At 41.6% G+C, this 27,313-nt stretch overlaps 2 protein-coding genes across 5 annotated transcripts; one reads left to right on the top strand and one right to left on the bottom strand.

The window, feature by feature from the left end:
- Positions 1 to 326: 326 nt before the first annotated feature.
- Positions 327 to 8,859, bottom strand: LOC109529504 (arylsulfatase I-like). Its single transcript, XM_019892904.1, has 11 exons — positions 7,848 to 8,859; positions 6,404 to 6,591; positions 6,037 to 6,176; positions 5,808 to 5,957; positions 5,652 to 5,726; positions 5,366 to 5,540; positions 4,394 to 4,630; positions 4,114 to 4,260; positions 2,418 to 2,562; positions 1,829 to 2,205; positions 327 to 1,440 (listed from the first exon to the last, which is right to left on the bottom strand). Exons 2-11 carry the CDS (start codon positions 6,584 to 6,586, stop codon positions 1,009 to 1,011), a joined length of 2,061 nt encoding a protein of 686 aa, XP_019748463.1. The 5' UTR covers positions 6,587 to 6,591; positions 7,848 to 8,859; the 3' UTR covers positions 327 to 1,008.
- Positions 6,607 to 27,313, top strand: LOC109529514 (vicilin-like seed storage protein At2g18540). 4 transcript variants are annotated; one of them, XM_019892923.1, is made up of 11 exons: positions 10,249 to 10,450; positions 12,578 to 12,633; positions 12,797 to 12,927; positions 12,993 to 13,087; positions 13,702 to 13,888; positions 14,766 to 14,806; positions 14,883 to 14,955; positions 15,039 to 15,428; positions 15,893 to 16,414; positions 17,233 to 17,288; positions 26,793 to 27,313. In XM_019892923.1, exons 1-10 carry the CDS (start codon positions 10,346 to 10,348, stop codon positions 17,280 to 17,282), a joined length of 1,650 nt encoding a protein of 549 aa, XP_019748482.1. In that variant the 5' UTR covers positions 10,249 to 10,345; the 3' UTR covers positions 17,283 to 17,288; positions 26,793 to 27,313. The 4 variants fall into 4 exon arrangements, with proteins under 4 accessions (XP_019748483.1, XP_019748482.1, XP_019748479.1 ...); XM_019892920.1 differs by having other exon boundaries at positions 15,893 to 16,417; XM_019892924.1 differs by lacking the exons at positions 10,249 to 10,450; positions 26,793 to 27,313 and adding an exon at positions 6,607 to 6,626 and having other exon boundaries at positions 15,893 to 16,417; positions 17,233 to 17,560.

The raw sequence follows: 27,313 nt of genomic DNA, 5'->3' as shown, positions 1-27,313 counted from the left end.
TCTGTCTCTCTCGCTCTCTCTCACACACACTTAACTGCACTGTGGCTTTTCTCCAGCACAACAAACGTTAAAACCTCAAATGTACAGCCAAAAAAGGAACAAGTCCCTAAACTGAGTATTGATGAGCTGAGACAGGCCGCTGCTCACCATCATCATGACAGTGAATGACGTCATCTGTCTCTACACAAGTTGATTTATAGCAAAACTAAAATATTTATCTGGCACCCCCTAGTGGCCAATTGATGCCCCCCCCTTACACACACACATACTATATGTGCGAGTTACGCTCAAACAATTCAAATGTGTTACACATGAAGACATGTTGGTTGGGTGGGGGCAGGCATGTTTAATAGACATTTTACACCGACATCACCCGATGGCAACAGTATTGTAAAAAGTACTGAAAACAGTACTTGTCAGGACAATAAATACTTGTGGATGAAGATATTTCTTTAAAAAGCACAATGTTTGCGAATGACAATGAAACAAATGTTTGTCGCTCACAACACAATAGAAAGAATATAGTGTGGTAAACAATCCACATTTCAGAAGGTGTGTCACAAATCTAAAAAAGACCAGTCATCTGTTCGACTTAAAATAGGAACATTTAGGATTCATCCAAAAAGTGTGCAGCCTGATTTAAATGTTAACTACTCAACACTCAGCCTGCGTTTGATGAACAAAGTAGCAAAATACATGTGGAAAAAGTCGTTGAGAACCAATAGTATTATGAGCAAAAAAATTGTACAAGTGATTTATGAGGGAGAAGAAAAAAACAGTACTTCTTGATTAAAAATGTATATTTTCAGAGACAAATTCTTTTATATTTGAACTTAATGGAATTTTTTTATGCTTTATGTTTGAGAAACAATTTAGTAAAAATGTTTTCAAGAAAAAGTACATTGACAATACTGTTACTATTTTTCAGGGGGGGGGGGGATTGGTCCGAATTTAGTCACTGTATTTTCCCTACATGTTGTCTTATTGTAATTGCTGTTGTAATATGGATCAAATGCGACTGGACATGATCCTGGTGTTGAGTTTGTGGAAGAACGCCTTGAGCTTGCACAGTCTGCATTTTTTGTTCTTCTGCTGGACCTTCTGTTGATACGTCTTAGCTCGGTCCTGGTCTTGATCTAGGTCTCGTTCCTGGATTTGATCAATCCACGGCACCCAGGCGCCACCGTGTCGGTCAGGGTGGGCGCGCGGGTCATCGGGCGGGAAGTGGACAGGCACGGCGGTGCGGTTGTAGTGGGCGAGGCGTGCCAGTAGGTGGCGCACCACCTCCGGGCGCTGGCGGGAAAGGTCGCAGCGCTCATATGGGTCGGCGCTAATGTTGAAGAGCCAAATGTTTTTGACCCCCTCACTGCCGTTTTGGCTCCGGAGTGATGGCAGCGCTCGCTCCAAGTTCCACCAGCGGCCCGCCAGTGTCGGCAGGACCTGCTCACCCCAAGAAATCAGCAGAATAAATCTAATTCATTGAAAGAAATATAACTATTTCTAACTTTTTCAGAATATCTTGTTCCACACAGAAATAATTGGAATGATTAACACGAACAATTTTTTTTCTCAAAATACTTTTCCCTTTAAATAGAGCAATTCACCCCCCCCCCAAAAAAACAATTTGCAAAGACATTTTTAAACATTACTCCAGCAGATTTAGGGCGCAAGGCAGACTACACCCAGAACTTTTTCAAAAACGTTTTTTGTAAAAAATACATACCCCCCACCCCCCTTCAAAGAATATCCCACAAAAAAAGCTAAATTTCCCGTTAAAAAAAAAAAAAAATCGAAAAGTTAAAATCCTAATTAAAAATTGTGCGTGTACCTGCGGCGGGACCCACTCTCCATGTCCGGGGTCTCCGGTAAGCAGTTTCCAGTCTCCGACCCTGATGGCCGCCTGGACCGAGGTGTCCCACATGGGCAACTCCAAGAGCTCGTTGCTGCCATCTGCAGGCTGAGGAGAGCGTTTGGCCTTGACGCGTGACTGGAGCTTGCGCTCGGGCCATGACAGGTTGTGCTCTGGATATGTCGTCCTTCTGGACTTGGACGAGCGAGCAATGGACCGGTCCGGGCGGCCTTTGAGCTTGGAGTACAACTTTGTGGCTCTGGACTTTGATGACTTGAATGCAGACTTTTGCTTGGGCCTTTGCTTCAGGAGTTTCTTCTTTTTCTTTTGCTTCTTCTTCTTGGGCTTCTTGAATCCTTTGGAGAGAGAGAGAGAGAGCCTCATGTTCAACCAAAACTCTCGTCATCAAACGGGAATTTTTATGTTGGTCAACACTGGTTTACAACCAGCATCTTGGGCGAAAACTCCCCATTTGTGACCTATACTGCTTGTACTCCTGGATTTTTTGACACCAACTAAATGTCTCTTTTTAACCCACCGGCCTGATTCTCGCACGTCACAGATTTACCTTTGGCTCCGCGTGGCACATCCCCACCGCGGGCGGGCGTGGGGGCCTTGTGCAGAGGGTCAATGTTGTGCAGGATCTCCTGGCGAGGAGACACTTTGCCTTCACTGATGGCGCCCCAGACGTCAAAGCCGTCCAGACCTTGGCTCTGCGGCGAAAGGAAAGCATGCGCAAACAACCTTGGTGCTCACGGGCCAACTTTTATTTTCAAGACACAAAGGCTACGTCTTTCATAGATGGGGTAGGAAAAAAAAAGGCTATAATTAAATTCATAAAGTCATTTTTGAGGGTAACTCGAGTATTGTTTGTATGAATATTCTTTATAGTATTCATAATAAACCGATTTTTTTAAATTAGATCAATGAACACAAATATGAAAATATAGGATTCATGCTAATGTAAAAGCTGAATGGAGTGTGCTAAATATTGTAGCTTATGCTTGAGTATAAATGCCGATCGTGTACTTTGTGCAAACCTGTAATGTCAAAATATATCAAGTCGACTTTCAGCTCCCAAGTCGTTCGTCTTGGCTGCTTGACTTGTGGAAGTCTTTTTATTTATTTTTTCCCCAAGGCAGCCAAAAGCAAAAACTACTGTAAGACGTGTGTGGGCGAGCCAGCTTCCAACTTCGCTATGTGAGATGCGCCAATAAAACTCCAAAATTTATGTTTCATGTCAACCCAAAAGCATCCGTGAGCTCCATGTTTTGTGCACCGCTGACATCTGAGGAGCGCATTCATTTCCATTACTGTCAAACTTTTTACTCTTACGGCCACGGTGGAAAACTTGCCAATGCGCCGACACGGCTCGCTCACACACAAATTCAAATTTTATTGCTAGTCACCAAAAGCACTTTAAAGAACAAGCAAAAGCTTTTACTGCTTCATAAAACTGTGCAGAACATTGTCATATTTTACTTTTTTTTTTTTTTTGTTTCTTTCTTTCTGGAAAAAGAGAGAGCTGCAAAATGATTGGCAGAATAATTTTCATCCATATTGTAACCCTACAATTAGCCGGGTCCACTCGTTAGTTATTTACGCACCTTAATAAAACCTTGAACCATGCGGGGTTGGCTCACGGCTGCTTGAGAAAGTCCTGAGAGCCCTCGTTTGAAATGTAAATATCGCCCCACCATCAGTTTCGTTTCATCGTGGCCGTCATATAACTGATCACGATTAAAATTGGATTCAAAATTTTGATTGGGTAGCCCTTGGATCATGATCAATTGAATCAGGTGTGTTGAACGTCGAGCGAGATCTAAAACAGGCAGGAAGTGGCTCTTGAGAAACCGCAGTTCCTTCCCCCCTGTATTATATTTTTACATACAAAATATCTTGGAGTCATTTTTTTTCTTCTGAGGAAAGTTGTACTTTTATATACATGAGTATATTTTAAAAAGTCAGTCTCTTTTTTTAAGTGCCATTTTTAAAAAAAACTTGACATTATTAAGCATAAAAACGCAAAATAGTAACTTGTAAAAAGACTAAAAAATCTTATTTAAAAAAATACTGTTGACAATTTTTTCTGAAAGATTTTTTTTGGGGGGGAGCGATTTTTTTTTAAGTATATATACATATATATATTTTTTTTTCCAAGGACAAAGATGAGTAGGATTTTTTTTCAATAGCTTTTGTTAGTCTTGCTTTATTTTTTTTCTAGCTTTTAGTGCGTTAAAAGTGGTCTTGTATTCGTGACTGACCTGGCTGACGTTTCCTCCAGCGAGCCCTAGCAAGGTCGGGAACCAGTCGGTGATGTGAACGAGAGCGTTTGACACACGCCTCCGCCGCCGAAGCAACGGGCTGTGCACAAACGCCACGCCGCGGATACCTCCCTCCCAGTACGTACCCTAAAAATCACAACAGCGCATCATATGATCACTGATACGACTTTTCACCTATCGTGATGGAATGAAGGTGATTGTTTCGTAGTGCTATTTTCTTTGCCAATGTACGGTGGGCCGCTGGGTGTTTTCCCGTTACCTTTCGCCCCCGAAGCGGCCAGTTGCTCCCGCCCGTGAAGGGCTGCGCACCGTTGTCGGTGGAGTAGACGATGACGCTGTCGCGGTACAAGCCTGACTTGCGCAGCGCGTAGGTGACGTTGCGCACCGCCTCGTCCACCGTTGACACCATGGCGGCGAACTTGCGTCGCGCCACATCGGCCATGCCGCGGTACGGGTAGATGTACGACTTGGGCGGCTGCAGCGGCGTGTGCACAGCCTGCGCAGTGAGAAAAAAAAAAATTAGGGAACAAACTAAAGAATAGCAAACTCATGACAATAGGTCATATTTATTTTAGGATTTTTTTTCAAATATAATTACTAATATAATTACCGTATTTTCCACACTAAAAGGCGCACTGGATTATGAGGCGCACCTTCAATGAATGGCCTCTTTTGTAATTTTTTTTCCATACATTGGGCGCACTGCTTTATAAGACGCAATCTACAATGCATCCACTAGATGGAGCTACGCTCAAGGAAAGGCCAACAGAACGATCAGATGTCAGTAAAACTTATTTAATAAAGCGGCGACACAGTTCACTTAACCAACGGCAAGTTATAACATTGACTCGTTAACGTTGAATTCTCTTGCCGCTGCTCTATTTCCGTGTTCAACTGCGTAACCGATCGCCTTAAGTTTGAACTCTACGTTGTCAGCATGTCTCGAGCAAGGAGCCATTTTGGGGTAGAAATATTACCGTAATGACCATACACAAGGCGCATCGGATTTCAAGGCGCGCTGTGAGCTTTTAAGAAAATGGAAGGCTTTTAGGTGCGCCTTTTCGAGCGGAAAATACGGTATGATGAATTTTAAAGTCAATATACTTTCAGAGACAGAGGTTACTACATTGGACAATTAATCAATTAATCATGTTATCAGATTACAAGGTGCAAGAAAGGGTTAACAGAATAAATTGTGAACGTTTTGGGTTTTTTTTGGTGACTGACCTACCTGCAGGGAAAGGAGCAGGAAGATTGGTTGGCGTGTGGGATCATGACTCTGGAGGATCTTGCGAGCTCGCTGCGTGAAGAGTGTGGTGGAGTATTTGCCCTCGTGACCCCAGGCCACGCTCTCGTTGTCGTGGAGGTCGTAACCGCACAAGCCTGGGCCGTCGCACGACCCGTAACTGCACACGTGCCACACACATGCGCACAATTGAGTCGCAACGTCACATGGTGAATGACTCGTGTTGCGACATCCCAAAACTTGAAAATGTGAAGATCCCAGTAGCAAGCACCTGTAGTAGTCCACGCTTCCTGTGAGGGATCCAAAGAAGGAGTCGAATCCTTTTCTGGTGGGCAGGCACGCCTTCCTGGAAGCAAGACGTTGAAGCCGAGTCAGACTTAGCGATCGGATTGTTGCGCAGGTAAGGACTTCACTGCTGAGCGCTCACGTGTAGAATCCGAGATGCCACTTCCCCACCATGTGCGTGGCGTAGCCGGCCTGTCGCAGCCTTTGCGGGAGCGTGTCCAAGTGGGGGGGTAGGCAACTGGGCTGGCTTGGCCTAATGATAGAGTGCTGGAGACCCGTGTGGATCTGGTACCTGCCCGTCCCAAACAACACTCGTGGGACACTCAAGTACGAGCAGTGTACCAGTACTTCTACAAGTAGTGCACTCGTACCTGCCGGTGAGTAGCTGGCTGCGTGAAGGCGTGCAGATGGGCTGGACGTAGTAGTTCTCCAGTTTAACGCCCTCCGCCGCCAACTTGTCCAACGTGGGTGTCTTGATGCTGGGGTTGTGGTAGCCGATGTCGTTGAAGCCCTGACAGGGAGAAAAGTCCACAGGTCGTCGTGATCGGCATCAACATCCAACACAGACTATACTTGTTGTCACCCCGCCCTACGTACAGTGGCGCCTTGAAACCCAAGTGTTTGACTTGCAAGTTTTTCCATTTTCCAGCTGATTTTATTCCAGCGCACTTCAGACCCCCACCGCTAGATGGCAGCAGGTGCCTTCACAACATCCGGCCGCTGGCATTTCACACCCACCTGATCGTCGATGAGGATGAAGATGATGTGCGGCTGCTTCCTGGCACCCTTCGCCGCCGCGGTGTCGTTCTCTACATCGTCTTTCCCGTCAATGCGACGCTCGTCCCGATAACCACAGCAGCCGAGGTGCAGGTGGACAACAGAGAGCACCACGAGCAGCGATGTGGCGGCGGCGGCTCGCATCTTTACTGCGGTGACCGAAAACACAAACATCGGATTTTAGGTGAATGTACGACCAGAGGGCACACCTCCAAAAACACTTTCACCCAGCATTCTTTTGTTTTTGACGGCTTCCAAAAGAGGGAACAACCTCAGCAGTGGCTCTTAAGAAAAAGAATGTACCCAAGAAGTGATGTCATCACTAGTTAGCTTGTTTTTACACTTGTGTGAGAAAAATAGTAGTATTATTTAGGACATAAAATATTTTTTAAAATAAATATATTTGTGTTTTTTTTTCCCAGAAAACAAGATTTAAAAAAAGACATATCTTTGTTTTTCCAGGTTTTTGGAAAACATTACAAATATCTTAACGTTGCTAAAAGTAAGAAAAAAACCCTGCAATCAGTCTCCAAAGTTAATGTGGACATCTGTACTTGTAACCACTCCAAACTCGAAAATTATTAGAACATTTTCCGCAATTGTTAGGATTATTTGGACATGAAGCATAGTAGAGATGTCCACATAAATTTTAGTCAAGATTGGTCGCAGCTTTCTGACATCATGTGAGACTGAGCTTTTTATATGTAGAGGAAAACTTTTGACAGCCATAACATCCAAAATATTATGGTGATCATTTAATTATCTTCATAAGCTGAAGAGCGCATGACTACAGATGTGAACATGAATTTTGCTGACAACTGATCAATTTTTTTTCAGGTAAAGCGACGTTATTCTATTTAACATTAAGCCTTTTAGACTGTGCCTATGTAGACAAACAATGGGCTGGTGACCAGTCATACTCAGGACTCATACAGACAAATAATTGACTGGTCAGCAGTCAGTCTCAGTTGCCACTGAGTGGACTGGTCCCCAGCCGGTGTCAAAGCACATAAAGGACAATCAATGGACTGGTCGCCACTAAATGTGAAGGCACATACAAGGGAAAAAAACTGGGTATAACATAACATTGAGCACATGTAGACACAAAGGACTGGTCGACAGTCTTCCATGAAGCGAACAAGCATGTTGGGGAATTTGAGAGGAAAAGCGCACACAAGTAAGAACATGCAAAAACCACGCGCACAGCCGAGATTCGAACACAGAACTTCAGAACTGCAAGCCAAACGTGCTAACCACTAGTCACTTAAATGTCATGCATTTATCACAAAATTGTGTTTTTTAATGAATTAAAGAGATGACAATACATCTGACGTTATACAGAATGAGATTAATTCCAGCCATCTGTCAATCAAGCAAGCAATCAATTAGTCAATCAATAATATACCTCTATGTGGACCCAAAGTGAGTCACTTCATTCTCGTTCTTGCTGTTCGAAGTTCGCCGAGGACGCCGCCGCATGTCCTCAAGTTTCCAAGCGAACTTTTCCTCCTTCCCAAAAAACTTCACACTCCCACTGGAAGAAAAAGAGAAGAAAAAAAAATCCACAATCGTCAAGTCACAAGAAATCGTTTAACAGAAATTCCACATCGATCCGCCGAAATAAAAGTTTTGCAGAGGATTCCAAAGCGGCAAAATAGCAACGTCTCAGCGCAAATTCCAAGTGTATTGTTACTGATACCGACAGAAATAATCATTAAAATATCCATAGGTGGACTTTTTGGTTGATTACGACCCGCTAAAAAAATGTTAGTAGCTCCCGATGCTTAACGGCTAGACAGCAACTAGCACAAATTAGACGGCCACGCAAAGCGGTTTTTTTGATTTTGTTTACGGCCACACAAAGAATAACCTCAAGCTTTATTTGATGTTACATTTACAGTAATACTGACAAATCACAGCAAACGTGTAACGATTATTTTGAAAAGTAAAACCGGGCTATATCCGCCGCAGCTGCCGGTATCTATTTTTTCAGAGTCGGAAACTTGATCTTAAAATGAAGCTCAAAAAGATCTTTTCACGCCACTTTCCTTGACTCTTTCGTGGAAACTAACAGAGAAATACCTGTATTGAATGTTTGAACATTATGTGCTTCTTGGTTTTAATATGAACAAATGCTGAATACGTATGGTAACAAGAAACAGGCCATCTGGCAAGGTGATGAATAATGCATGATGCATGTAATAACGAAGCACATTCAGCCTTAACCAAAGCAAACGTATTTCCAGAGCACTTTGAAGAGTAACAGGCTTGAGCAAATACCTGTCAAATGCACAAAATTAATTCCAATGTTGAAGAGAGTGCATATATATTACTTGTACCATAAACACGCAATTAATTGGGTGATTAGATAACATGTATTGGAAGAATAACATAGAGCATAGCTGGACAATGGAGTCCTGCAATGTTTTAATTTGCTGCATTTAGCTGATAATGTGGGTAAAATATTACAAATGTTCATTTTAAACTGGATGTTTTAAGTATCTTTTGCACTGTGGTTAATACGTTTTTGTTTTTTTTAAGCTTGCTATTGAGTGTGCTGAGTGTTCAAATCTGCAGCGTGTGCATATTCCACTGATACAAAACATGTTAGAGAAAGAATGTGCTGGGTGATTTATTGAAGGGGGAGCATTGCCAGATCTCCAGGTGTCTTCACAGTAAGGAATTCTCAAATGTCACGTAAAAATGCCTCCAAGAAGAGATCAGGATTTCTTTGGATGATTTACCTGAACATTAAATGCAAAACAACAACCTGATCGACATCTTAATATCTCTGGGCAATTTAACGCTCATTTTTAAACATCATGTGGTCACTTTTGTTATATTGTCATTAATGATCGTTTTATTGTATTAGAGTTGAATTACAATTAATTAACAAATAACTTATTTACTAAATTTTTTTTTTTTGGTTACTACATTGACTTCACAGTGCAGAGGTACCGGGTTCGATTCCAGATCCGGCCTTCTTGTATGGAGTTTGCATTGTCTCCCCGTGCCTGCATGGGTTTTCTCCAAGTCCTCCGGTTTCCTCCCACATTCCAAAGACATGTATGGCAAGCTGATTGAGCACTCCAAATTTTCCCTTGGTGTGAGTATGAGCACGGATCGTTTTTCGTCTCTATGTGCCCTGTGATTGGCTGGCAACCTATTCAGGGTGTCCTCCGCCTACTGGCCGAAGACAGCTGGAATAGGTTCCAGCACCCCCCGCGACCCTTGCGAGGATAAATCGGATCAGAAAATGGATGGATGGATGAATGAAATTTTATTTAGTAAATAAATGATTCTTGTATTATGACGTCAGAATAGCAAGTTGGCTTCCAAAGATTTCCCGTAATGTTCCGTTTATACAACACCATTTCTACACAACAATAATTAACGTTAATATTTAAATTACCTTGTCATGGTTGCCTTTTCAAAAATGACTAATACCACATTGTTATTGTGTGTCGTGATTAATAGATATCGTTAACAACCTCCTTTAACCCAGCCGCTGGGGAACAGTGCCCTCCCCTGGGGGAGGGCACTGTTCCCCGGTGCCGGTCCCAAGCCCGGGGAAATGGGGAGGGTTGCGTCAGGAAGGGCATCCGGCGTAAAACTTTTGCCAGGACGGGCATGCGAGTTGATAGGGCGGTTTGCAGGGACGGGTGGGAATTAATGACTCGCTATGGCGACCCCTGAAAAGGGACGTGCCGAAAGGAGAAGAAGAAGAAGAAGAGTTAACAACCTCCTTTGATTGACCCAATGTTACTTCCGCGTTTGAGTTATTTGGCTTAGGAAGACTACAACTCCCATGATGCATTTCGATATGAAGCGAAGTGTGTTTTAATCTAAAGTGAAGCAGCAGGGCCTCCTCTGGAAACAATTCAAATTGATGTACTGTTCGTCATGTCATGCGAGGAAGACTCGTCGCTGCTCTTTCTCATTGTACAGCATTTAAAGATGAAAGGTTTGCTGGTCGCCGCTCAAGTGCTGGAGGAACATGTGAGCCAGGTAACTAAAAAAAGGAGAAAAATATTTGACATTTTTTAATATCCGTTTTGCGTGCGTACCAGCTGCTGTCATTTTGCTGAATCGCAGACCAGCGACGAAGGAAAGGGACAAATAAAGGTGAAATAAATGTGAAATTCGAGTTCAAAAGAGGGTTTTTATCAGGCTTTCTGGAAGGAATGGAAAAAGACGTACAGTTGTAGGTGTGTGTCAATTAACCCCTCACTCCATCCACCGACCATTTCCAGCTAGCTATCGCTAACATTGCCAAGTTTGACCAACACAAAGTCGATGTTTATCTGTCAAATATCGACTTTTTATATCATTATGGAAGTGCACCCATTTTTGATACGGCATCATGTTTATCTTTTTTTTCCCTATGTGTACAGCAAGACTATTTGTAAGACATATGTATGGATCGATGAAGGGATTTTCTAACGTCACAAAAATGTTTTATCTATTTCATAGAGGTGTTCAAATTGATCTATTAATCGACAACAAACCGAATATCAAATTAAGCGAAAATTCTTCAAATAATTGAATGATTTGAAGCCATTGTTTAACTTAACATTTCTCAAAATGCTCAGATTTCAGCCTCTCAGGAATTCTTTACTGATGTCTGTAGTCCTAAATAAAAGCGGACTGTTTTTTTGTTTCATCAAAACAAGAGGTTTGCAAACATCTGCTTTTACTTTGGAAAACAATGACTGAATCTGTTTCAAAATGGTCGGTGAGGACAACATCATTCACTCTTGTGTGATATTGCTGCGTTATATATTTTTTTCATCACTTAACAATATCACATAAACAACGATTGGTTTATAAACAGTAATCAGGAAAAAATACGTTTGGAATACACCTTAATGCAAAATTAAATTTTTTCCTATTATTTCATCAATCATTGGAATAATCAATAAAATGATTAGTTAAAATAATATTCATTCGTGACAGCCCTACTGTTTTAAATGATTACATAAGTGTGCCCATTTTTAATTAAGTCCCCTTGACTATACAGTATTATTCACTTTTATCCATGTGAACAACATATCTTTTTATGACGTGAAACTTTTTGTTTTCTTAAACATGGTAAGACATTTTAAAAATCGGTGACATTTTGAACCACATCGGAGACATTAACCAGGAACCTGTAGTTTCAAGGGAAGGAAGGGAGTTCCAATTTTGCTGGGTTCCATGTTATGATAGACTTGAAAGCATTAAAGGAGGGTATCTTGTTGCTGGCTTCGAAAGCACTTGTTGTGGAGAGTAAAAATATGACGACTCGCCTTGGTATCCTTATTTACCGCATCTCCACAATTGGTAACCGCGATGTGAGCAACATGTCAGCTCTCCATGCCAGCATCTACGCCACAATGGCCGAGTTTCCACTGATTTTGGCATCCCAATCCACGGTCGTGGTTTCAGCACATCGAGGCCTAGTTCCAGCGAGTAACGCAGGATGTTATGAAGTACTTCCATGAACAACAGCCAGAGCGATGGCGCTGCGGCAGGCTTTACCAGCTATTATGCAAGTACGATGTGCTCATGGAATTGCTTTTGAGACTCTTCGAACTGTCTGAACTGGAAAAAGCAGACCGCCTGCTGTCCCCCAATGGCCTCTGCTATGGGAAGATATCTGAAATGATGGAAATGACGCTGGGTGAATTCCACTCCGCTGATCCTCCTTTTCACCCACATTTTCTAACGGAAACGTCCGACGTTAGTGTGCACTGCATGAGCCATTTCGCCCCTCTTCTCCAGACAAAACAGGATTTTCCTTGCGAACCAGCAACAGTTTGTCCATGCACTGATTCCCAACCAGGACACCTGACCCCGCCGCCATCTATAGAGAGAGGACACTCCTGACACCGAAGCCACAGTGACGGTCTGCCACCAACCTAACGACCGATTGTGTTCCTTTACCATGAAGCCCCTATTCCACCAAGCAGCGAACAATTACGAGTATTTGCTCAGGCAGCGAATGTTGCGTCTTCGTCAAAGTTCGTCAGGATTCGGTCACAATCGTAAATGTTAGCGAAACGTTTGCCGGACTGCCCCAACATGAGCTTTTTTCTGTTTAAATGTAGAACTTACTGCACTGCTGTAAACCCATGCCAATTTGTTTTTGTGCAGGTGGACATTCCCAACACAAGTCTGAACCTACAAGACATCTACAAAGGCTGGATGAAGTAAGCAGAACTTGAAATTTAATCTTGCCCACAAAATGACTCCTGCCATAAAACGCAGCACAAATTATAGACTTATACGTAACACATCACTAAGAAGTATGCTAGTGGCAACATGCTACGGGGCAATAGATTGAGCGTTTTTGTATGTTGTGTTGGTGTGCAGGCTGTGCTCGCATAAGCAGCATGGCGAGCAGCCTGCTGATGAATCCGATGCGCCCTGCAAAGTTGAACCTGAAGGCGGCGCTGACGAGAGGCCCTCGAAAGACAAAAACATGGATGTTGAGGCTCTGCTTGGTATGTTTTTTTTTTCCCAATAGAAGTGTTTGTGTTTTGTTTGTAAAAGTTGACTTTTGATTTAGCTTCCAAGACAGAAGACGTGGAACGCTCCAACGGACGCGAGCACAATGGCTGCCGCTCACCTCCACCTGAAAAGGAAGAACAAACACAACAAGAGGTAAATAAAGTCCCCAGAAATATGCCAACTATCCATGCAGTGAAAAACTTTATTTAAATTGTCAACCATCCATTAGAAATTGCAACTGTATGGCAATACCAACCGTATTGTGATCCTGCTCCTATGGTGATATCAGAATATGATGAGTTCCTCAGCCATCTCCAGCCCCGAAGTGAATGCTAACTGTGCACATATGCTCAAATAACTTTGGCTTCATCAGGCGGAAGCGGCAGAGCCCCAAAGTTTGAAGTTCCGATTGATTGCACATGCATAGTTGCGCTCCACTGGCCGTAATAATGGCGTGGGTGTGGTTGCGTGAGTGTGTGTGTGCGTGTGCGTGCATGCATGCGTGTCTCAGTCAACCACAACAGTACACTTTCACACACACGTCTGTCTCGCCTGTTTCCCCTGCAGATGATCTCCTTTGTGTCTGTACAGATTATTGCCATCAGTTGGAGCAAGCGCCACCATCCATTCGGGTGTCACCTTGCTCACTTGGCTAACTTGCTGCTGCTTTTTCAGAACTTTAGTGCCGTACGCACAAGTCAAATTAAAGCAGAAACCTGTTAAGGAGCAGTGAGGGTTAAATGCTCTTTGTTGTCATCTCCTTCCAGCAGCCTGAAGTCGTCATGGATCCCCCGTTGGAGTTGAGTGTCAGTCAAACAGAGGCCACGCCCCTCCCAACAGAAGCAACCAACGATTGCTCAGGCGACGGAGGCAATACAGAGTGGCAAGAAAATGAAAATGGCTTGAAAGAGCACCAAGAGATGTTTTCCGCCAGTGATGTCCCGCCTCTTGCAGGTATTATCGGCCAATCACAGGCCCGGAAAAGATGCCCTACGCACGCACAACATCCTCTTTGGCACTTTGGCGCCAAAATTCGCAAGCGCCAGTGAAGAGTTCTAATTTTAAAAGGGACTCTTTCAAATGACTCCGTAATTTGAAGCATTTTTTTAGACTGGAAAAAAAAAGATTTAATTCTCTCCCAAAAAAGATTATTTTAAAAATATATATAATTCGACCTATACGTTTTTCACATCCTCTTGTAAAATTACGACGCTATTTTCGCGATATTGTGAAGTTTCTCTCAGAAAATAAGGCTTTATTCTCGTACGATTTTTCCCTTCGTCAAGAAAAATATTCTGAATATATAAAATTATTTGTTCACTTCCCTTCGTAAATTTCTGACTTTATTTTTGAAAGAAATATCACTTTATTCTTGGGAAAAAAGACTCTTCACATTAGAGTTAATCTTTTTCTTGAAAAAAACCCTCAATTTAAAAATAAATAAATATTTTATTTCCAAAAACTACAAGTTTATCCTCTTAAGGCAATTCTACTACTTCCTTCACTTCCACTTGTAAAATTTTCAAGTTTGTGTTGTAGTGTTATGGTTTTCTAAAAAACAAAAAACAAAAAAAAAAAAACATAATTTTGAAAAATACTGGTTTATTCTGGCAAGATAATTACTTTTTTTTTCTTGAACAAATTCATCATTCCTGGAAAAAAAGAAACAATGTTATTATAATGTCACACCTTTTTGATTTTATTGAGAATATTTGAGTTTCTTCTGGGAAAATGTTGACTGTCGTTGAAAAAAAAAATACCATATTCTTGTAAAAAGCCCAACTTGATCGGTAAATCTAACTTCAAAATCCAACCATTCATTCGTGTTTAGACGCCGACGTCATGACTGAGCCGGACAAAGAGGTCGCCGAGGTAACAAACACTTATTAGGATGTAAACAGAACAATATTGAGGGCACAGTGTTGACTTGAGCGCTTGTGTTGAAAAGATGGAGGTCAGTGTCACAGCCCAGTCGGAGCAGGAGGACAACCAGATGGGGGCGCTGGAGTCTCCCGATGAAGGTTAAAACCAATCTGCTTGGAGGCACGTGATAACATATTTGTATAATCTTCCGCCATTTCAAACTAAGCATTTTTTTTTCTAGACAAAATGGCGGCGGAACAACGAGACCACCTGGATGTCGCCATCACCCTTAACATTGACTCTGGCAAAACTGACGTTCCTCTTGACGAAGAAGTGGCAACTCCCAAAAAGAAGAAAAAGAAGAAGACAGCCGTTGAGGACGATCAGGAGACAGAGCAGGCAAATCCGCTGCAAAACATGAAGATAGGCAAGAAGAGGAAGAAGGAGGAAAAGGATCATCAGGAAGTGGAGGATGACGTGGCTGCACCGGAGGAGAAGAAGAAGCGAAAGAAGAGGAGGAGGAAGAAGGAAGAGGAGGAGGAAGGAGAAGGTCTAGGGACCGAGGAGGTGCCGTGTGATGAAGGAGTAACAGGAGTCGGCGCAGACCTGCAAGAAAAGCTGAAGGAACAAGGTACAAAAACAAAAAGCTGCTCGTTTCTAATTTAGGGCCACGTTGAAAAGAAAAATATGATATGAAAACAGTGAAGTTGTTTTGTAGAGGGGAAAAAAATATATATATTTGAAAAATATGACTTTATTCTTGTAAGAATGTATTCATGGAGTCACATTTTACTACGTTTTTTAAAAAAAATTAAATATGAATTGTTGAAACCTGAAATTCTGAAATATATATATATTGTTCGGAAATATGACTTCATTCTTGAAAAAGATGACTTGGGAACAAAATTACATTCTTAGAAAATCTGACTAACACTTGACGAAAGATGGCTTTATTCTTTTTGTTTGGGAATTCTCATCCATTCTTGGAGGGAAAAAAATTGTGGGATGAGGAAAAAAAAAAAAAAAAGTTCAACTTTGAAAAAATGAGTCGTAAGATGACAGCTCCATGACTTACGTAGTTGTTCTGTCCCAAAGATAGCGCCACTTCTCAGCTCTCCTCCGCCCAGAAGCGACGTCGACGGAGGAGGCTCAGAGTCAAGAAACACGCCAGGATGCAAAAGCAACCAGATGCAAGCGAGGAACACCAAACTCTGTCGCCTGAACCCTTCAAACGAGACATGGGTGACGTCACCTTGGAGGAGGGCGCGCCGCACGAGAGGATGATGAAGACGCAGGAAGAGACCTCCTCAAAGGAAAACCAGTCTTCGACCAGCATCACCAAGAAAGACAAAAAGAAGAAGAAGACGGCAGCCAGTGAGGAGAAGGTTGACGATGCTTGCAACTTTTTGGAGGCTGTGAGTCAGAAGAAGAAGAAGAAGAGAGCAGCCAATGAGGAAGCAGTTCAGGATATGGGAAACGATTGGAATGCCAAAGATTTATTGGAGGTGAAGAGAAGGAAGAAGAACAAGAAGAGGGAGAAGGAGGAGGAAGATGAGGAGGAGGAAGATGCCCAAAGTCGCGAAACTCCTGTTTGCAGCGACTCATCCGCCAACAAGAAGAGTAAGATTCATTTCTAATTTAGTTATAATTGTTTGAGAATTTTCATGACTGTTAGTTTATACAGTCATACCTCGGTTTTCGACCATAATCCGGTCCAGAAGGCTGTTCGAAAACCAATTTGTTCGAAAACCGAAACAACGCTCTTTTAAAAAAATAATCTTTATTGAACACGTCTGCTCTCAATGGAACGCTACAAGAGGAAGCGTCACTTCCTCGTCTACCTCGTGTAAGGAAGGCGAGAGGAGTCAAGTGGCGCATTCAAATCCGAGGCATAAAAAAACTCAAAATTTTTGGTCGAGAACAGAGACGTTCGAAAACCGAGGTTTTGTTTTTTTAAATTTTAAATTTTAATTAATTTTCCTACAGGGTTTTTTTTTTATTAGTTAATGTTTTTGAATGCTTTGTTTTAGTTTCGTTTTACTGTGTTTTTCTTTTTATTTGTGTATTTCTTTTGTGCAATATTAAAAAAAAAAAACCACGGTAAATATTCTAGTCAATACTCAACAAATATTTTGAGAGCAACCATCCACGAATCAAATACAGGAACTGCCTAAGAGTCCACAGACTTTGAAATACAATGAGTGCAGTGCATAACGTCTTGGTCTCGCTTTCCAACCCTGATTTGCCGAGTTGCCGACTTCTAAAGTGCATTTTTGACTTGAATTACAGTTTGAAGTATTAAATCCAGGTCTATTGTGTACTTTTTTATTTTCCTTGAACAATCCAATGTTTGCGATTGTCCGACAGTGAATGTCTTTGATGTCTATTCTGAGTCTTAAAAGAAATGGAATCATTTGCAGCTGTTTCTGTTGCAGAGAAGAAGAAGAAGGTGAAGGGCAAAACAATGGATGACGAAGACATTTAACTCACGGTAAGATGTAGCACTGTAGATCATAGCAGAACTCGAACCGCCACCCCCTAGTGGTTTGGAATGACATGGGCACGACCTCACAGCTGTCCCACTGCACATGCTCTGGAGTTGCAGTGATGATCATATGGCATCATTTACGGACCTTTGGAACATCCCCCCCAAATCTTGCTCCAAAACATGTTTGGGCGGAAGCAAAACAAAAACACTCATTCAGATTGTGAGACATTTTGTCCTTTGAAAGAACTTATTCTTGCAGGGTTCCCACGGGTCCTTAAAGTTAATAAAAATCCATTAAAAAAAAGTTGTAAAATAATGTTCTTAATTGTGAAGTATTTTTTAAGTATAGGAAGGCATTTTTCACAAAAACAACAACAAAATGACAATGGAAAGTAAGGCGTTTTTACAGCCAAAAAGCGACCATGTATAGGAAGGCGTTTTTCACAAGAAAAAAAATTACTACATATGTTCAGGTGTTTTGAACCAAAAAAGACAACTATGTATAGGAAGGCATGTTTTACACCCCAAAAAACCGGCCAATATGTATGTGTATAAAATGTAGAGTAGGACGTTTTTAGCTGAAAAAAATGACCATGTATATAGAGTAAGGCGTTTTTAGCCGAAAAAAAATGACCTTGTACAGTAAGTCGTGTGTAGCCGAAAAAAAGCGACCATGTATAGTAAGGCGGTTTTATTCCCCCCCCCCCAAAAAAAAAATACGACCATGTACAGTAAAGTGTTTTTGGGCAAAAAAACCGACCATGTATAGTAAGGCGTTTTTGGCCGAAAAAAACGACCATGTATAGTAAGGTTTTTTTGGCCCGAAAAAAACGACCATGTATAGTAAGGTTTTTTTGGCCCGAAAAAAACGACCATGTATAGTAAGGTTTTTTTGGCCCGAAAAAAACGACCATGTATAGTAAGGTTTTTTTGGCCCGAAAAAAACGACCATGTATAGTAAGGTTTTTTTGGCCCGAAAAAAACGACCATGTATAGTAAGGTTTTTTTGGCCCGAAAAAAACGACCATGTATAGTAAGGTTTTTTTGGCCCGAAAAAAACGACCATGTATAGTAAGGTTTTTTTGGCCCGAAAAAAACGACCATGTATAGTAAGGTTTTTTTGGCCCGAAAAAAACGACCATGTATAGTAAGGTTTTTTTGGCCCGAAAAAAACGACCATGTATAGTAAGGTTTTTTTGGCCCGAAAAAAACGACCATGTATAGTCAGGCGATTTTAGCCGAAAAAAAACGACCATGTATACTAAGGCGTTTTTGGCTGATAAAAACAGACCATATATAGTGAGGCGTTTTTGCCCGTAAAAACGACCATGTATAGTAAAGCGTTTTTAGCTGAAAAAAGCGACCATGTATAGTAAGGCGTTTTTAGCCGAAAAAACGACCATGTATCGTAAAAGGTGTTTTGGGCCAAAAAAAACCGACCATGTATAGTAAGGCGATTTTGGCTGAAAAAAACGACCATGTATAGTAAGGCGATTTTAGCCGAAAAAAATGACCATGTATAGTGAGGCGTTTTTAGACGAAAAAAATGACCATGTGTAATAAGGCGTTTTGTGAATTGTTCCTTGGTGTAAGTGTGAGCGGAAGTAATTGTGTGGCGAAGAGGATCAGAAAAAGGGTGGCCATGCATATTTTTGAGAACGCACAGGAAGGCCGGAGCCGGATTCGAACCAGGTACCTCTGCAGCGCAACGCCGACGCACTAATCATTCAACTACCAGACAGGCAATGAATGCTCTATATTTGCCCTCGGTGTGAGCGTGAGCGCGGATAGTTGTGCTAGGATCAGAAAATTGATAGCCATGAATGTTTATGGAAAACCACAGGAAGGTTGGAGCTGGAATCGAACCCTGCACCTCGACGGTGCAACGTCGACGCACTAACCATTCGACTACCAGTCAGGTGATGAACGAACACTTTACATTGTTCGTAGATGTGAGTGTGAGCACGAAAAGTGGTGCGGAGGAGAGGATCAGAAAATGCACGACCACACACATTTTTGAGAACGCACACAAAGGCCGGAGCTGGATTCGAACCCTGCACTTCTGCAGCACAACGCCGACGCACGAACCATTCGACTAGCAGGCAGGTCATGAGCAGTCTAGAAGGGTTCCCACGGGACCTTAAAGTTCATAAAAATCCGTGAAGTAAAATTGTTTTTAATTGTCCTGAGTTTTCAGGGAAAGCTTCTAAAATCAATAAAATTTCTTAATAATTCACCTGTGGTGTTAATTTCATTTGTGGATGTCATTTTCCCCACCTTTCCAATTAATAGTTTTGTCGGAAAATGCACCTGGTGCCCTTCCCCTCAAACCACGCTGTCGGGCTACATGCCTTCCTGGTTCCCGCTCTGCTTTTTCCGCCGTCTCAGATCAGTTCCGATGATGATCACGTGATCACTTCGGGTCATTTCGGGCCAATTTGACAAACAGTATGTCAAAAAAAGGGTTAGATGATTGCCCCTAAAAATAAAGATGTGCCCTTCCTTTGGCAGCAATGATTTGAATACCAGCTCAGTGATATGTGGCTTTCTGTTCATTAAATCCACCGTGAATGCTCTGCTGAATGGAGAAAAAGTCTTTCAAAAATGGCTACGTTAGCCCTCAAAAGGTCCATAAATAAAAAGGAAGTGTAAGAGTGGGAACCCTGCTCTACATTGTCCCGAGGTGTCAGTCTGAGCGTGAAGAGGATTAGAAAATGGATGTCCACACCTTTTTGGAAACCAGCAAAGGCACAGGGAGAACATGCAACCTCACACCAAATGGCTGGAGAGGGAATCGAACCCTGCACCTCCACAGTGCAACACCGACACACTAACCATTGGACTCCCAGGTAGGTAATGCATGCGCAATATTGTACCTTGGTGTGAGTGTGAGTGCGAATAGTTGCGCGGGGAAGAGGATCAGAAAATTGATAGCCATGAATGTTTATGAGAACACACAGGAAGGCTGGAGAGGGAATTGAACCCTGGACCTCCGCAGTGCAACGTCGACGCACTAACCATTCGACTACAAGTCAGGTGATGGACAAACACTTTACATTGTCCGTACGTGTGAGTGTGCGCCCGAATAGCTGTGCGGAAAAGAGGATCAGAAAATGCTTGGCCACACACATTTTTGAGAACACAGGAGGTTTCGAACCCTGCACCTCCAGAGCGCGACGCCGACGCACTAACCATTCGACTACCAGGCAGGTCACAAACACTTTACATAAACCTATATATGACCGTTTTTTGAAATGTGAGCACGGATAGCCAGGCTTTTTTTTTTTTTTTTTGTGATGTATTTTTTTTAAGTATAGGAAAGCATTTTTCAGAACAACAAAAAAATTGACCAAGTATAATAAGGCGTTTTTAGCCGAAAAAAAACGACCATGTAGAGTAAGACGTTTTTATCCCCCCCAAAAAACGACCATGGAGAGTAAGGTGTTTTGGCCCAAAAAAATGATCATGTATAGTAAGGCGTTTTTGGCTGAAAAAAAAACGACCATGTGTATAGTAAGGCGTTTTCAGCCGAAAATAACGGCTATGTTTAGTAAGGTGTTTTAGCCGAAAAAAACGACCATGTATAGTAAGGCGTTTTTAGCCCCAAAAAACGACCATGTATAGTAAGGCGTTTTTAGCCCCAAAAAACGACCATGTATAGTAAGGCGTTTTTAGCCCCAAAAAACGACCATGTATAGTAAGGCGTTTTTAGCCCCAAAAAACGACCATGTATAGTAAGGCGTTTTTAGCCCCAAAAAACGACCATGTATAGTAAGGCGTTTTTAGCCCCAAAAAACGACCATGTATAGTAAGGCGTTTTTAGCCCCAAAAAACGACCATGTATAGTAAGGCGTTTTTAGCCCCAAAAAACGACCATGTATAGTAAGGCGTTTTTAGCCCCAAAAAACGACCATGTATAGTAAGGCGTTTTTAGCCCCAAAAAACGACCATGTATAGTAAGGCGTTTTTAGCCCCAAAAAACGACCATGTATAGTAAGGCGTTTTTAGCCCCAAAAAACGACCATGTATAGTAAGGCGTTTTTAGCCCCAAAAAACGACCATGTATAGTAAGGCGTTTTTAGCCCCAAAAAACGACCATGTATAGTAAGGCGTTTTTAGCCCCAAAAAACGACCATGTATAGTAAGGCGTTTTTAGCCCCAAAAAACGACCATGTATAGTAAGGCGTTTTTAGCCCCAAAAAACGACCATGTATAGTAAGGCGTTTTTAGCCCCAAAAAACGACCATGTATAGTAAGGCGTTTTTAGCCCCAAAAAACGACCATGTATAGTAAGGCGTTTTTAGCCCCAAAAAACGACCATGTATAGTAAGGCGTTTTTAGCCCCAAAAAACGACCATGTATAGTAAGGCGTTTTTAGCCCCAAAAAACGACCATGTATAGTAAGGCGTTTTTAGCCCCAAAAAACGACCATGTATAGTAAGGCGTTTTTAGCCCCAAAAAACGACCATGTATAGTAAGGCGTTTTTAGCCCCAAAAAACGACCATGTATAGTAAGGCGTTTTTAGCCCCAAAAAACGACCATGTATAGTAAGGCGTTTTTAGCCCCAAAAAACGACCATGTATAGTAAGGCGTTTTTAGCCCCAAAAAACGACCATGTATAGTAAGGCGTTTTTAGCCCCAAAAAACGACCATGTATAGTAAGGCGTTTTTAGCCCCAAAAAACGACCATGTATAGTAAGGCGTTTTTAGCCCCAAAAAACGACCATGTATAGTAAGGCGTTTTTAGCCCCAAAAAACGACCATGTATAGTAAGGCGTTTTTAGCCCCAAAAAACGACCATGTATAGTAAGGCGTTTTTAGCCCCAAAAAACGACCATGTATAGTAAGGCGTTTTTAGCCCCAAAAAACGACCATGTATAGTAAGGCGTTTTTAGCCCCAAAAAACGACCATGTATAGTAAGGCGTTTTTAGCCCCAAAAAACGACCATGTATAGTAAGGCGTTTTTAGCCCCAAAAAACGACCATGTATAGTAAGGCGTTTTTAGCCCCAAAAAACGACCATGTATAGTAAGGCGTTTTTAGCCCCAAAAAACGACCATGTATAGTAAGGCGTTTTTAGCCCCAAAAAACGACCATGTATAGTAAGGCGTTTTTAGCCCCAAAAAACGACCATGTATAGTAAGGCGTTTTTAGCCCCAAAAAACGACCATGTATAGTAAGGCGTTTTTAGCCCCAAAAAACGACCATGTATAGTAAGGCGTTTTTAGCCCCAAAAAACGACCATGTATAGTAAGGCGTTTTTAGCCCCAAAAAACGACCATGTATAGTAAGGCGTTTTTAGCCCCAAAAAACGACCATGTATAGTAAGGCGTTTTTAGCCCCAAAAAACGACCATGTATAGTAAGGCGTTTTTAGCCCCAAAAAACGACCATGTATAGTAAGGCGTTTTTAGCCCCAAAAAACGACCATGTATAGTAAGGCGTTTTTAGCCCCAAAAAACGACCATGTATAGTAAGGCGTTTTTAGCCCCAAAAAACGACCATGTATAGTAAGGCGTTTTTAGCCCCAAAAAACGACCATGTATAGTAAGGCGTTTTTAGCCCCAAAAAACGACCATGTATAGTAAGGCGTTTTTAGCCCCAAAAAACGACCATGTATAGTAAGGCGTTTTTAGCCCCAAAAAACGACCATGTATAGTAAGGCGTTTTTAGCCCCAAAAAACGACCATGTATAGTAAGGCGTTTTTAGCCCCAAAAAACGACCATGTATAGTAAGGCGTTTTTAGCCCCAAAAAACGACCATGTATAGTAAGGCGTTTTTAGCCCCAAAAAACGACCATGTATAGTAAGGCGTTTTTAGCCCCAAAAAACGACCATGTATAGTAAGGCGTTTTTAGCCCCAAAAAACGACCATGTATAGTAAGGCGTTTTTAGCCCCAAAAAACGACCATGTATAGTAAGGCGTTTTTAGCCCCAAAAAACGACCATGTATAGTAAGGCGTTTTTAGCCCCAAAAAACGACCATGTATAGTAAGGCGTTTTTAGCCCCAAAAAACGACCATGTATAGTAAGGCGTTTTTAGCCGAAAAAACGACCATGTATAGTAAGGCGTTTTGGGCCGAAAAAAATGACCATGTATACAAAGGTGTTTTGGGCGAAAAAAAAAACACCATGTATAGCAAGGCATTTTTAGCCGAAAAAAACGACCATGTATAGTCAGGCGTTTTTAGCCGAAAAAACGACCATGTATAGTCAGGCGTTTTTAGCCGAAAAAACGACCATGTATAGTCAGGCGTTTTTAGCCGAAAAAACGACCATGTATAGTCAGGCGTTTTTAGCCGAAAAAACGACCATGTATAGTCAGGCGTTTTTAGCCGAAAAAACGACCATGTATAGTCAGGCGTTTTTAGCCGAAAAAACGACCATGTATAGTCAGGCGTTTTTAGCCGAAAAAACGACCATGTATAGTCAGGCGTTTTTAGCCGAAAAAACGACCATGTATAGTCAGGCGTTTTTAGCCGAAAAAACGACCATGTATAGTCAGGCGTTTTTAGCCGAAAAAACGACCATGTATAGTCAGGCGTTTTTAGCCGAAAAAACGACCATGTATAGTCAGGCGTTTTTAGCCGAAAAAACGACCATGTATAGTCAGGCGTTTTTAGCCGAAAAAACGACCATGTATAGTCAGGCGTTTTTAGCCGAAAAAACGACCATGTATAGTCAGGCGTTTTTAGCCGAAAAAACGACCATGTATAGTCAGGCGTTTTTAGCCGAAAAAACGACCATGTATAGTCAGGCGTTTTTAGCCGAAAAAACGACCATGTATAGTCAGGCGTTTTTAGCCGAAAAAACGACCATGTATAGTCAGGCGTTTTTAGCCGAAAAAACGACCATGTATAGTCAGGCGTTTTTAGCCGAAAAAACGACCATGTATAGTCAGGCGTTTTTAGCCGAAAAAACGACCATGTATAGTCAGGCGTTTTTAGCCGAAAAAACGACCATGTATAGTCAGGCGTTTTTAGCCGAAAAAACGACCATGTATAGTCAGGCGTTTTTAGCCGAAAAAACGACCATGTATAGTCAGGCGTTTTTAGCCGAAAAAACGACCATGTATAGTCAGGCGTTTTTAGCCGAAAAAACGACCATGTATAGTCAGGCGTTTTTAGCCGAAAAAACGACCATGTATAGTCAGGCGTTTTTAGCCGAAAAAACGACCATGTATAGTCAGGCGTTTTTAGCCGAAAAAACGACCATGTATAGTCAGGCGTTTTTAGCCGAAAAAACGACCATGTATAGTCAGGCGTTTTTAGCCGAAAAAACGACCATGTATAGTCAGGCGTTTTTAGCCGAAAAAACGACCATGTATAGTCAGGCGTTTTTAGCCGAAAAAACGACCATGTATAGTCAGGCGTTTTTAGCCGAAAAAACGACCATGTATAGTCAGGCGTTTTTAGCCGAAAAAACGACCATGTATAGTCAGGCGTTTTTAGCCGAAAAAACGACCATGTATAGTCAGGCGTTTTTAGCCGAAAAAACGACCATGTATAGTCAGGCGTTTTTAGCCGAAAAAACGACCATGTATAGTCAGGCGTTTTTAGCCGAAAAAACGACCATGTATAGTCAGGCGTTTTTAGCCGAAAAAACGACCATGTATAGTCAGGCGTTTTTAGCCGAAAAAACGACCATGTATAGTCAGGCGTTTTTAGCCGAAAAAACGACCATGTATAGTCAGGCGTTTTTAGCCGAAAAAACGACCATGTATAGTCAGGCGTTTTTAGCCGAAAAAACGACCATGTATAGTCAGGCGTTTTTAGCCGAAAAAACGACCATGTATAGTCAGGCGTTTTTAGCCGAAAAAACGACCATGTATAGTCAGGCGTTTTTAGCCGAAAAAACGACCATGTATAGTCAGGCGTTTTTAGCCGAAAAAACGACCATGTATAGTCAGGCGTTTTTAGCCGAAAAAACGACCATGTATAGTCAGGCGTTTTTAGCCGAAAAAACGACCATGTATAGTCAGGCGTTTTTAGCCGAAAAAACGACCATGTATAGTCAGGCGTTTTTAGCCGAAAAAACGACCATGTATAGTCAGGCGTTTTTAGCCGAAAAAACGACCATGTATAGTCAGGCGTTTTTAGCCGAAAAAACGACCATGTATAGTCAGGCGTTTTTAGCCGAAAAAACGACCATGTATAGTCAGGCGTTTTTAGCCGAAAAAACGACCATGTATAGTCAGGCGTTTTTAGCCGAAAAAACGACCATGTATAGTCAGGCGTTTTTAGCCGAAAAAACGACCATGTATAGTAAAGCATTTTGGGCCGAAAAAAACGACCATGGAAAGTAAGGCGTTTTGGGCTGAAAAAAATGACCATGTATAGTAAGGCATTTTGGGCCGAAAAAATCGACCATGTATAGTAAGGCGTTTTAGCCGAAAAAAACGACCATGTATAGTAAAGCATTTTGGGCCGAAAAAATCGACCATGTATAGTAAGGCATTTTGGGCCGAAAAAAACCGACCATGTATACAAAGGCGTTTTTGGCTGAAAAAAACGACCATGTATAGTAAGGCGATTTTAGCCGAAAAAACGACCATGTATAGTAAGGCGTTTTTAGCCGAAAAAACGACCATGTATCGTAAAAGGTGTTTTGGGCCAAAAAAAACCGACCATGTATAGTAAGGCGATTTTGGCTGAAAAAAACGACCATGTATAGTAAGGCGATTTTAGCCGAAAAAATTTTTTTTTTTAGCCGAAAAAAACGACCATGTATCGTAAGGCGTTTTGGGCTGAAAAAAACGACCATGTATAGTAAGGCATTTTTAGCCGAAAAAAAACGACCATGTATAGTAAGGCGTTTTGGGCTGAAAAAAACGACCATGTATAGTAAGGCATTTTTAGCCGAAAAAAACGACCATGTATAGTAAGGCATTTTGGGCCGAAAAAAACGACCATGTATAGTAAGGCGTTTTGGGCTGAAAAAAACGACCATGCATTGTAAGTTGTTGTGGGCCGAAAAAAATGGCCATGTATAGTAAGGAGTTCTTGGCCGAAAAAAAACGACCATGTATACTAAGGCGTTTTTGGCTGAAAAAAAACGACCATCTATAGTCAGCCGTTTTTGGCCGAAAAAAAACCGACCACGATCACATATAGCAATGAATGGAGACAAAGTCCTTAAAAATATGGCTAAATTAGCCCTCAAAAGTCCTTAAAAGGTCCATAAATAAAAAGGAAGTGTAAGAGTGGGAACCCTGTTTTGGAGAAGTATATCATTCTGAGAAGAAATTACATTATTCCTAAAAAGGTTTAATTCAATTTTACATAAAAAAGACGCAATAAACGACCATTGTTGAAATGATTCAAACTTCATACGTAAAAAAACAAAACAAAAAAAAAATAGAATTATACAAAATAATTTTTGGTAAAAAAAAGACTATTCTTGGAAATGTGTACCTTATTCTCGGACAAAAAAACAACCAAAAAAATCTCTCTCTCAAAAAAAAAAAAGGAAACGTTAACTTTGTGTCTGATCATGTTTGTGTTTCAGTGTGTCTGAAGAACACTCCGTTGGACCTGAAAAACACACAATGACAAAGCCTATTGTACTTTAATCACTCCTATTGAAATTTTTATTTTTTAAATGCACCACAGTTTTCTTTTTTCAATGTAGACCGTCTGGCACGTACATCCTCCATGTTTTTTTGTTGAGGAAATTAATTCCGTTAGCCATTGGCTGAGTGATCATTTATCTTGATTTTACTCCAATGTCACATCTCAAACCACTGCATTAAAGGAGACGTGAAAAATTGAGTTTTTAATCTTTGATACAAATATTTGCGCATCTCAAGAATGTGCCCAACCTTCAAGTGTGAAATTAAACAACCACACAAGTTTTTTAGATTTCTTTCTTTTGTGTTTGGCCATGTCAAGTGCCAAACCGCTGCATGACTCAGCAATTAAATTTGGCTGGGTGAGGAAATGCTGCATCAGCCAATGATGAAACAACGGAATCCCTCTTAGCATTCCTTTTAGCGTGAGCTTCTAATAAACATGTATTTGATCACTCTG

The sequence above is a fragment of the Hippocampus comes genome, unplaced genomic scaffold (assembly GCF_001891065.2).
Source record: "Hippocampus comes isolate QL1 unplaced genomic scaffold, H_comes_QL1_v1.1 scaffold255, whole genome shotgun sequence".
Lineage (NCBI taxonomy): Eukaryota > Metazoa > Chordata > Actinopteri > Syngnathiformes > Syngnathidae > Hippocampus > Hippocampus comes.
This window is presented reverse-complemented; position numbering and strand designations above follow the sequence as displayed.